General features: G+C 46.9%; 1 protein-coding gene across 1 annotated transcript in view; it reads left to right on the top strand.

Annotated features, from left to right (window-relative positions):
• LOC144774130 (extracellular calcium-sensing receptor-like) overlaps positions 1 to 12,498 on the top strand; it is an 81,814-nt gene that overhangs the window by 57,148 nt on the left and 12,168 nt on the right. Inside the window, 1 exon segment of the mRNA XM_078659153.1 lies at positions 4,375 to 5,217. Within this exon segment, the coding sequence (XP_078515279.1) occupies positions 4,375 to 5,217 (843 nt within the window).

Genomic DNA, 12,498 nt, shown 5'->3' on the forward strand with positions numbered 1-12,498 from the left:
TTAGGTGGGCATATAACCTGCTGCACGCAAAGGATGGACCTCCCCGTTCTCTACTTAAAGCCGAGACTTTCGACTGTGAAGCTTCGAATCAAGTATTCTTTAGTAACATGTCCACTGCATTTAAACTGGCTGAGATAAATGCAAATGTGTTGCTTACGTGGACCCCATCACAACTGAAACTCTTTTTAAAATGTTTTACCCCCAGACTTAGTTATGATCTTGATTTTTCACACTGCGCCAAGCTGACTCTGTATAAAAGCTTTGCGGAAACAATTGCACCTAAGCAAGTACAACAATACGTAGCCTTTAATCTCTCGCATGGCGCTAGGAGATCAATTACCCTGTTACGACTTGGCATCTTACCAGTGCTATCTCTGACATCAAGTTGGGACTCAAACGGAACTTCATTATGCAACCTCTACTATGGAGGGGAGCAGGACGTAGAACATCTTTTATTTACATGCCCTAATCAAAAAGTAGTGGCAGCCAGGACAAAATATCTGTATCCAATATACATTAATTGCCGCATTACTACAGTAAAGGACTTGATCACTGTATGTAAATTTCCCCCCAACGAATTAGTCTGTTATAACTTTTATAAATTCTTAAAACCTTTTTTAGCTTTGTACTAATATGTAAAATTTTAAAAAGTACTTGTAACTAAATTTTATCGTAGAAAATTTGTGGTCCTCAGTAGAGTACCAAAACAAATAAAAAATAAACTTGAAACTTGAAAAACTACTCTAAACCCTAAAACACTACTACGCTACCCACACTCCTCCCACCCCTACACTACCCCAACCCAAAAACGCTACCACACTACCCCCACCCCTACACTACCCTAAACCTTAAAACACTACTACGCTACCCACACCACTCCCACCCCTACACTACCCAAAACCCTAAAACACTACTATGCTACCCACACTACTCCCACCCTTACACTACCCCAAACCCTAAAACACTACTATGCTGCCCACACTACTCCCACGCCTACAGTACCCTAAACCTTAATACACTACTACGCTACCCACACTACTCCCACCCCTACACTACCCCAACCCAAAAACACTACCACACTACCCACACTACTCCCACCCCTACACTACCCTAAACCTTAAAACACTACTACGCTACCCATGCTACTCCCACCCCTACACTACCCTAAACACTAAAACACTACTACGCTACCCACTCTACTCCCACCCCTACACTACCCTAAACCCTAAAACACTACTACGTTACCCACACCACTCCCACCCCTACACTACCCTAAACCATAAAACACTACTACACTGCTACACTACCCACACTACTCCCACCCCTACACTACCCTAACCCCTAAAACACTACTACACTACCCACACCACTCCCACCCCTACACTACCCTAAACCCTAACACACTACTACGTTACCCACACCACTCCCACCCCTACACTACCCTAAACCATAAAACACCTCTACGCCAGCCACAGTATTCCCACCCTTACACTACCCTAAACCATAAAACACTACTACGCTACCCATACTACTCCCACCCCTACACTTCCGTAAACCCTGATACACTACAATAAACAAACACTACAACACTACACTATTCTTAAACCTAAATCACTACACTACATAAACACTACACTACCCTCCCCAAAACACTACACTAAACAAACACGACAACACACACTAAAACGTTTTAAAATAAACACACACAACACAAACATTACCACACTACATTTAAACTACACTAAACCCTACAAAATTACCCCTCGTCCTTGCACAAACCCCCTTACCTCTCTCCTCTCCAGCGTCGCCGTCGGATCCTGCTTCCTCCTTCTTGCTTGCTTTACGTTGTTGTGAGGAAACAGCCTAAGTTTCCTCACAACGACGTGGATAGTCGCACCCGCCACCCCCGCCGTCATTACACATTACATGGTATGCGTTGTAAAAGCGCATGCGATGTAATGGTATGCGTGGTTTTACCACGTTTTGTAACATCGCATGCGATGTAAAAGTAACGCGTGGTAAAACCCGCGTTGTAATGGCTGTTCCCCTATTAGGACATATCCTAGCACATACACAGATATGCTCACCTATACCTCCAGGCTAGGCACGGTTAGGTAGGATACGCATCTTAGGAGAACGCCAATGCTATTGTTTCATGTAACATGCTTTTATTCATCTTATTTGCACTATTGTAGAAATGTATCTACATTTCACGATATTGGTACTAGCGATTACATTCATCTGCACCTGTCCTTTGATTGTCGCAGCTAACATGTTTCATACTAGACTGAAGCTTGCCCAAATAAATACTTATTGAAACCTTTCCAACCATCATTTTATGCATTCTGAGAAAAGCAAGCACGAGTGACTGAATGAAAGATACCGTATTGTTTCCACCATAGCTGAGGAATTGGGGTTGTAATATTCAGTGGTTGCCAGAAACTAACTATCCCACATTGTATAGTACAGAGAGGTGATAGTGGCACTGAAGAAGTAGCAGAGTCTGTCTGCACATCAAGCCCTCAGTTTAGGTCATCCAAAACACGCAGGTCCTGGGGGTTCCCAGGAACTGCATGACACTGGTTTATAGCTTGATTTGGTATCATTCAAAACAAACACATTTGATTCAAAACCTTATTTGGCAGGTTGAAAGCAGCTATAGTAGACAATAATGAAAAACACAATAACCTAAAAGCAAGATTTTTTAAAAAACAAACGCCTCATTCCTTTATAAACATCTACAACTGTTCCTGAATTGTATTCCCTCCCTTACATAAAGTTCAACATTAAATCATACAAAGGGGTGTTCATGTACAAACAGGTAGCTTAGAGCAATATTATGGTCTATAATGTTCTGTACAAGTAATATCAGTTTAAGATAATAACTCTAAGATTGTCATAGAATTCACAAAACAATTAAAAGTTCTGGGTGCTTTGTTTAGACCGACCATCACAAGGACAGGGCGTCAAATCCGGTGAGTGTACCTTCATTTTGCGGAAGGCAACTAGATGATGTACAATGCCCACATATCATCTAGTCAAGACAAAACGGTGCTGAATGATATTCACAGAAGATAAGTGAAATTAACAACCGTCCAGAAGATTAATTAACATACATACACAGCAGTTGGTTTTCTCAGCTCCTCACACACCCTGCAGTCATATTTACATTAAAGGAAGGATAAATTATAAAACTCTGAGTTGGTCATGCAATACAGATATGTAAGATAAAGTACTCAAAGATGCATTCATATATGAGAGCCAAGGGATATCAGGAACATGATCTAAGGCAAGACCGTCTAAAATAATCGATTTTGCAAAACTTGTTTCCTCTTTAGACCAAATACAATGCCAGAATAACAAGGGTTTCAGTAAAAGCAAGTCTTTCAAATATTGCAAACCAACATCCTTGTGGACAATCAGGGATGAAGCTAGGACAGGTAGGCATAACAAGCATTTTAGGAAAGTGTTCTACTCTATCTTAAGGGGGTTAGGTATAACCCAAAACAAGACAAAATAGCAAAGACTGATTATTTCAAAGGTAGTTATATAAATATACAGTAAGATTCAGTCTTATAAATATCCTAAACTAAAGTAAAGTTTCAGGAACAATTGTGGGAAATTAAGCAGCAGGTGTCAGCACGTAAACGTAAAGTCTCTAACAGCAGAACCAAATGAAGCTTCAGTCAGATAAATGAAAATAGACTTGTTCAAGAGTTAAACTTTGTGAGGAGGACAAAGTGAGCATAGGGTATCAAGAGAGGTGCAGCATGGAGAGAAGGAGGGGAAGTAAGTAACCAAAGCTCTCACCAATAGGATGGAGATGGGGCATTCTACTAAAGAGTAGCCTTAAGTGCCATGTAGATGGGAGCTGGAGCAACACAAAGAGAGAGTAGAAAGAGAATCATGAAGTTGGGGATGAAAGCAAGGAAAAAATAATACAGAAAAATCTGCTTCAAGATGACAGAAAAGGTTGAAGGAGCAAATGAGATGAGCTAGAGAGGTGTGGTGATGAATGTCAGGAGAGACCAAAGAAATGAAGCCTTGAAGACACCAGAAGGAGGGAAGGAGAAGAAAGACCAGACTAGGAAACTGGTGATTTGCAGAGACAGTACCAAAACACACAAGCTCTGTTCAAAAAGTACAATGAAGAGAGTGTGCGAGGAAAAAACAAAGTGGTTAACCTTAACAACTTCTACTTTATCTTATTTGTGAAAAAGAATGAGGAGAGCAGGAATGTTTAGAGGGTTGACTTGTACGTAAGATATTGGGCAACAGAAAAGAAGTTTCAGGAGAGTGTGCTGGGATCCTTAATTTAAAAATGAAAAAAGTGTGCAATGAATCTAACTCTTCTTTCAATTTCTCTTGCTACAGATCAGTTATGGATCTGTTCTCTCCACGTTAAGTGACAAGGTCCAGTTCCCATCTTTCCTGCGTACAGTTCCAAGCAACAGTTTCCAGAATGTTGCCCTGGCACGGTTAATGGGGCACTTCGGCTGGACCTGGATCGGGATGATCATTTCTGATGATGAGCTGGGGTTGCAAGGAGGACAAGACATGAAGAGGCTGATTGAAGAACATGGGGGATGTGTGGCTTTTATGGAAAAGGTTCATCTGAGCTTTGCCAGAGAGCTGTTCCTTCACATTGTTGACATTGCACAAATGCATCATGTGAAAGTGATCATCGTTCACAGCCCCGAAGTCCATGTCAAGATGCTCATGGAGGCTTTCCTTGCACAGAATGTATCGGATAAAGTGTTTGTCTTCTCTGCATCTTTCACTCTGACTATCGGTCTCTTCAAAAGGGAGACCTGGAAAATATTTAATGGCTCACTGGGACTAGCCCCCCATGCCACAAAGATGCCTGACTTTGAAGACTTTCTTTCGCACATACATCCCTTAAGAGATCCCAATGATGTCTTTGTGAAACATTTTTGGGAGAAAGTGTTTAAGTGCAAGTGGCCTTGCTCTCAGGAGACTAAGGAAATTACATCTTTGGAGAAGGATGAAAGATCAATCTTCTGCTCAGAGAGCCAAACTTTGGAAACAAAAGATTCAGATTTCTTTGAATTGTATGACCTGAGCTACACATACCACACCTACGTGGCTGTGTATGCCTTCGCTCATTCTTTGAACGCTTTGATGACGTGTAAACCAGGACGAGGACCTTTCACCAAAGGAGCATGCGCTGATGTCCACAGCATTCAACCTTGGCAGGTGAAAGAGTGGTAGAGCTTTATGTTGTAACTTTATCTATACCTTAAAGGTCTTGCACAAATGTGAGGGCACACTAGTCATGTAATAAATGCATTTATCTTAGCAATGGAAAGTGTGAGAAGTAGGTAGTTTGGTAAATGACCGTGCGTTAGTTCTAAGCTGAGGACACTAGATGCTGTGAAGGTGCGAGTGAGGGCGTTGAGAGAGTGAAGAGAGAGAGTCACAACTGATTTGCTAATGGCTGGGTCCAAACTGAGCTGGCATGGTGGGTGAAAATAGATGGACTGGGATTCAACCCAGAGTGATTGGTGGTGGCTCAGATTAATTCAAGCATACCATCCATCAACATCTTATTCTTGCAGTTGACACCCTATGTGTGACAGGTATGCCCAGACGTGGGTCCTGTGCTCATTATGCCACTGGAAGCAAGCTATACATGGCCAATGAGACCTAACCAGGACGAAACTGGTCCTAGGTTGCTTGTGTTCCAGTTTAGGAAGTACCTGGTCTAGCAGTTTGGGATGAATGGTTCTCATTGGAGTAGGTTTAAGACAGATTTGCTTATAGCTGTGTCCAAACTGAGTGGCATGGTGTGCACAATACCAATGTACTGGGATGCATCCCAAGTAATTATCAGTGGCTGAAATTAAATCAAGCATTTCATCAATAACTTTTTGTATACTTCAGAGTAAGGCATCATTGAATTCTTCATACACCCTAGAGCTAATAGGGGCATACAACAGAGGCAGTGTGCTGCAAATGTGTTAAGCCCATTTAGTATACCCATTTAGTTTGCTTTTTTTTTTTTTTTTTTTTTTTGAAAACCTTTATTGACATCAAAAGAAGACAAATCGAGGCCCACAACCAAGCCGGCCGGCCGCAGTGTACAAAACAGTCAGGAGTCACCAGGCAAATATTACATAAGCAATCAATACAAAGCAGAGGCCGTACAATCACAATAGGGGAGAAGAGATACAGAAACTAGAGGGCTAAAACACAGGAGTAAATAAGGCTTAATTTTACAATAAGGGGAGAGGACGTATGACAGGCACACTTGCAATACGGAGGCATCCAACATCCCGTAACCAACCTCAACATTAAGAAGGGGGCATGGGGCAAAATATCAGGGGGACAACACAATGCAGTCAAGAAATCAGGATATGTGAGATACAGTCAGCCCCTGAGCATTATCCTCGTAACACGCCCGCCACCCGAGACACTACCAAGCCAGAACAGAGGGATCGGAAGACAATGCATCAAAACCCGCCCATCATAGTACCCTCTGGGACGCAGGAAGGAAAAAGGGGGGGGGGGACTAGGTAGGGAGGGGGGAAGAGGAAGGGAAAGGAAAATGGAGGGAAGAAAAACAGAACAATAAAAGGGAAATCAGGAAATATGAAAAAAGAAAGGTAAAAGACACGCCGACACGGCCCCCCATGGCGGGAGGACAGGAGACAAAAGGATTAGCGGCCCAAGTGGGGCATGGCGATCGGGAAGAAAGACAGCCGAAATATAGCAGGAGGAGTAACGATGCCATACCCCCACCCGAAACACACCATAGGAGGTCGGGACAGACGCGGCCTCACGAAAAAGAGATACAAAAGGGCCATAGAACCAGAAGACAAACAAAAAATAGAACCCAACCCACCCGTCCCACCCTGCACCCCTGTAGAAGGCTATGGCCTACCCTTCAAACAGCGTGCCTGTCGCCCTAAACCAGAACCCGAAATATAGTGAGAAGAAAGAAAGAAAAACGAGACAAAAAAGCCACAAAAGCGGAGAAAAGAAAACAGGAGGGAGGAGCAGAATAACTATAATACAAACGGTAGGCCGCAGCCCTCCGCCCAACCCGACAAGTACAATCAAAAACAGACCAGGACGACATCCCATCACGCGCCACAAAATATTAAAAGAAGGGGACCTCCCACCCTCCTACGATCAGAAACAATTGTGCAACGAAATCGCATACCGGGAATCAAGCAGAAGTCGTACATTTCACCCCCAACCCTTCCGAGCGACAAACCCCACCCACCACATGGCAATGTACAACCACATACTAAATACGAAATCAGCATATAATCGAGTGGAATGGTGACTAGCATAGCTACGTGGGGTGTAGATAGATCCATAAGTGAGCAGTAGTCCAAACTGAAAGTATCGATGCATTAACAATCGAAGCACGAGCCATGAAAAACAGGAATTCAGATGCGCCACTGGAGCGGGCGAGGTGGTCCCAATTATAGACACAGGCAAAGTCATCGAAGCAGGGACAGGAGGAAGTCCACCCATAGTTTCAGGCAACAATGTCGAACAGGGTCGCAGTACAGCATCCGAGTCCCCGGAGTCCGAACCTTGAAAAGCAGGGCGCCCCAAAGTCACCAGCACATTACACGATCCTCGATCAGTGGTGGAGACACTCAGGTCAATCGAGGGGGGTGAGGCAATGAAGTCATCGAAACAAGAGGGCGACAAGAAGAAACGGCCGCCCAAAATGGCGGCGGATCGTGGCGGACCCACCGAGACGCCCAGGGCCAGGGAAGCGTGCAGGGATCTCAGGGCTTCCAGGATATCTCTGGGGAGGGGTGTGTGTGGATGAATGGTGTGTGGCACTGGACGTGTTTGTAAGTTCTCTGGATGGGGAGCTTGCTGAATGCTTGTTTTGTTCAGATACCTAAAGTCCTGTGTGTTTAACTTTTCCCAAGAACGTCTGCCAGAATGGAGCTGGTTTTTGATTTCAATGATCTAGCCACATACGGTGTGTGGGAGCTGAGAAAGTTCTGTGAAGAGAGAGGCATAGGGGCGGATCAGTCAGGATGGTATGCACTTAGGAGATGCATGGTCAAATGGCAAGAGGATCAATGGGATCTTGAGCGCAGTGAGGAAAGGGCCCGGGCTCCACACCAGGAGGGTGGTGGGTCTGTGGGGAGCCCTGAAGATTCAGAAGAGGAGGAAGAAGATGACAGCACCTGGACGCCAGTAGAGAGTAGAGACCCCATAGATAGGGAGTCCCTTGCTGGGTCCAGCGTAGGAGGCAGCGCCTCATCCCTTTCCCTGTCCCCAGAGGAGCTGGAAGATAGGAGGAGAGAAAGGGAGCACCAGCTGGCTTTAGAAAAGCTCAGGTTGGAGCATGCCCAGGCTATGGCGCAGCTGGAGCTTAGGAAGCAACAGCTAGAGACCAAGATGGTCTTAGCGCAGGAAAGGATAGAGGAGGCTGAGAGGGCCTCCACCAGAGGCAAAGTAGCTCTGGAGGATAGACTATCCCCTGCGCGCAGTTTTAATTTTCTGGATTCCCCAGGGAGGGCTGAGTCCAGTGGTGGCAGCTATTTAGACTTCAGTGCAGAAAGTCCCCTACCCCGTGCCCAACGTATGGTCCCTTGTTCCCAAGAGGAGGAGAACAGATTGAAGTTCAGGAACCTTAGGAAACCACCTCACCAGCAGTGGAAGTATTTTGTGGACGACTGTTGGGAGGCAATGTGGGAGTGGCTGGCGGCTAACCAGGACGATGAGGAGGACGGAGTGGTGACTATGTTTCTCAAAGAGCAGTTACTCAGTGTTTGTTGTCCAGAGTTGCGCCAGCACCTGTTGAAGTCTGAATACTTTAGTCCTTGGGCGCTTGCTGAGGAAGCAGAGCGCTGGGAGAGTGCTAGAGGTTCTCTAGAGTCATTGGTGAGTGACTCCAAAAGTAGTGGTTCAGGTATATTCCAGCCCAGCGTGGTGGAAGAGGCAGTGTAGCCCAGCTAGGTCCCAGGATAGCGAGGAGGGTGTAGGGGCTCACTGCCTGGCTCAGTGGAGCAGGAGTGAGGGGGAGACCGAGGTTCCCCGGACGCCCGAAGCCCTGCCTCAGGACTTGGATGGTTTCTGTAGGGAACACCAGGTTGGGGACCTAGGCTGTCCTGTTAGTCCATTTGAGGAAGATCTCCTAGTGAGTAGACGACCTGGAGCGTCTGTAACCAGACCTCCTGTGGTTCTATAGGCTGGCAGTACCGCTCCGGTAGGGAGGGTACAGGAGTCCAGCGTGAGGAGTGATTGGGGGATGAGTTTCCCAGTGGATGCACCAGTGGACCAGGGACTAGCCAGTTGGGCTAGATCTTCTTGGGGGGACCCGGGTGGTGCCACTTCTGGTCTAGGGGATCGTCACGCACTGTCAGGTGGACAGAGGGCGGGAGATCTGCGCCAGACAGACAGTCACACAACATATGTCTCATTTGTTAGCCTCAGGGGGATGGAGTGTAAGTCCCCAGAAGTCCTGGAGTGCCAGGCAATTGTTCCACCGAAGGTTTTAGACCAGAGGTTGGAAGGCCAGGTTCAGGATCAGCCTGACCTGAAGGGTAGGATGACTGTAACCAGTGTCCTGACCGGTTCTTCTTCCAGAGGAACTTCTCCAGGTGGGAGAGGGCAGACCTCTGGAAGGGGGTGCAGAGGGTGGGAGAGCCCACCTCTGACCCCGGTACAATCTGAGTGGAGCGCTTTACTTGTGGAAGCCGGAGCCCACCCGGCGTTTTGCCCCGCTCCGTGCCGATTTTCGAGTCCTCTGGCAGGTGCCCACCCTGCCAGGGACATTGCCGCCGATAGCGAGAGCCCACCTCGCCTTATATTTAAATTAGAGGGTCACCGCCGCAGCCCGGAGTGTTTTGAAAACGTTGCCGGGCCGCTGCCAAGTGCGACCCGGAAGTCCCGCCTCCACACCTCCAGGGCCGCGCTGCCATTGGCGGCCCCCGAGGTCTGACCCGGAAGTCAGGCAAGCTGTGGAGGAACAACGTGACGCAGACCAGGAAGCAGGAGCCGCGGGAGCCTACTCCGCGCTCCTGCGTGTGGAGAAGAGGCTTCCTTTACTGCCTCCGCCCCAGGGAGAGCCCCGTGGTGACCGGTCCGAAGGAGGGAGAGCCGGAGTCTCCACCGAGAGCGCCCAGCACGCCGCCAGCAGACGGAGCCCCGGGAGATCCAGCAAAGGAGCCGAGAAGGAGCCCCTGCCACCCAGAGTCCTGGTGAGTGCTGCGCTGTGTCTCCGGTGCTGGGGGGCCGTCCTCTGTTTTTCAAGTCCTCGCGGAAGGACTCCAACGTACTGGGGCATTGCTGGATGTCCTGAGCCCTGAGAGGCTCCACGGGCCCCTTTTGTCACGAGCCCTGAGAGGCTCCAACGTCGTGGGGGCCATTCTTGCTGCAGAGCCCTGAGAGGGTCTGGGAGGGCCATAATTGCTTCGAGTCCCCCGAGTGGGACTCCAACAAAGAGGGGCAGTCTTTCTTTGAGCCACGAGGGCTCCAGAAGGGGGCATAGTTTGTTTTCAGCCCTGAAGGCTCCACCAGTGGCCGCATTTTTACAGAGTCCAAGGGGCTCTTGGGGCATTTGTTCTACAGAGCCTGCGAGGCTCCACAGCAACCAAGGGCATTGTTGGTTCTAGAGCCCTGAGAGAGGCTCAAAGGTGCCACGTTCGTGTTTAAGAGCCCAGCGAGGCTCAAGGGGCACATCTTCATTTCAGAGCCCTGAGAGGCTCCCTCCTTGCCCACATTGTTTTGGCCAGAGCCTGCGAGGCTCCAGCGGTGGCCCAACTCTGTTACACAGCTGCCCAGCACTTCGTGGGCAGCTGCCACGTTTAGGCCCTGACATTGGGACACAGGGACTGCCACAGGTGGTGGCAAATGTGGATTTTGCGCTATTGTGTTGCTGTTCCTTGCACCTCTGAATGTATTGTTTATGCGTCATGTGCCTTTACACCTCTGAATGAATGTCATGCATTGCATCATGTGTATGTTCTTACACCCCCGACAGGTATTGTAATACATAGGTGGTTGTTTTCTCCCTAGCACAGGTGGTGCTAGTGAGGTCCTGTTACCAGTAGTTACTGGTTGTGTGCTATTTTGTGCTAAAGTAAATTTATATTCTATGTACTAAGTGCTATTTCTGAAAGTGCTACTTCTGATTCCTGACAGTGGTCCAGGTGGCCCTGTCTTGTAAATATCCCCCTGTAAATTCTGCCCGTGCCTCTGGCACTTTGTAAAGTGTGTGTTTTATCTAATGTGTTTTGGTGTAATACAAAGGCTATTTTTATATAACCTTGTGTGGAGTTTCCTTTGTGGTGGGCCTTTGGTTGTTGTTGCTGGGGTGCGTGCGCAAATACTTAGCCTACATCGCCTCCAAGTTTAGCCTTGCTGCTCGCGCCACGTTACCTAGAGGGTGAGTAGGGGTTATCTTGGCGTGTAACTCCCTTGCCCTGACTTGGGTGTGGTGGTCTCTGACTGACTTTGGCGAAAGCCCTGGCCAGCCAGGGATCCCATTTCCAACAATGCTCTAAGCCATGTTATCCACCTCCCATTGGATAACATGGCTAAGAACTGCTCAGGGCAGGTGTTAGCTTTTGGAGATATTCGCGCTTAGCGCGAATATCTCCAAAAGTTGGTAATAGGAGATAGCGATGTTAGCAACTGTTTTCAGTCTCTAACATCTTGGCACGCCCACTTTGATTGTCATTAGTGATAAATTTCACTGACATGCAAAGTGGGGCCCAAGATGGTCACTATCTCCTACTAGCTGTCGCTAACTGGTGTTAGCGACAGCTAGGTAATAGGGAGATAATTTTATCTCCGCTTTCTTGGCTTTTAAAGCCAAAAAAGTGGAGATAAACCCCCTTGATAATATGCCCCATAAAGCGGAAAGTTTAAGTTGCTTTCTGTCAAAAAGACCAGATATGAAGTGCAAATTTTGAATGATGAGAAGTGAAATGCAGATTGTATAAAGCAGGTGTGGACATTAACTTTCTGTTTAATCCCCTGTGCCTGTTCGTTTTGGTATTTATGTTTGCATTAGAATTGAATATGCAGCACTTTACAAGATCATATTGTGCATTTTCTTGACAATTTTCTTTCTTTTTTGCAGTTGTCTATAGCCTGAACTTCACCTGATGGTATTGGAGCGCTTTATAGGAACACCATTTACATTACACAAGGTTACATTCATTTTCAGGGGCACCTAGGGGCATACTACCAAGAATAAGCGATAATTAGCGCTAAGCTGGGTTAGAGGCAATAATTTTATCGCCGTGCTTCGCCTATTTTTATCGCTTAGAAACCTTGCAATTATCAAGGTTTATCTCCTAAGCAATAAAAATCGGCCGCAATGCATGAATATTGCTGAAAAGTCAGCGATATTCATGCATTACCGAGCTAATGCTCATAGCCATGTTATCCACCTCCCATTGGATAACATGGTTAAGACCTGCTCAGGGCAGGTGTTAGCTTTTGGAGATATTCGCGCTTAGCGCGAATATCTCCAAAAGTTGGTAATAG

The sequence above is a fragment of the Lissotriton helveticus genome, chromosome 8 (assembly GCF_964261635.1).
Source record: "Lissotriton helveticus chromosome 8, aLisHel1.1, whole genome shotgun sequence".
In the NCBI taxonomy this organism is placed as follows: domain Eukaryota; kingdom Metazoa; phylum Chordata; class Amphibia; order Caudata; family Salamandridae; genus Lissotriton; species Lissotriton helveticus.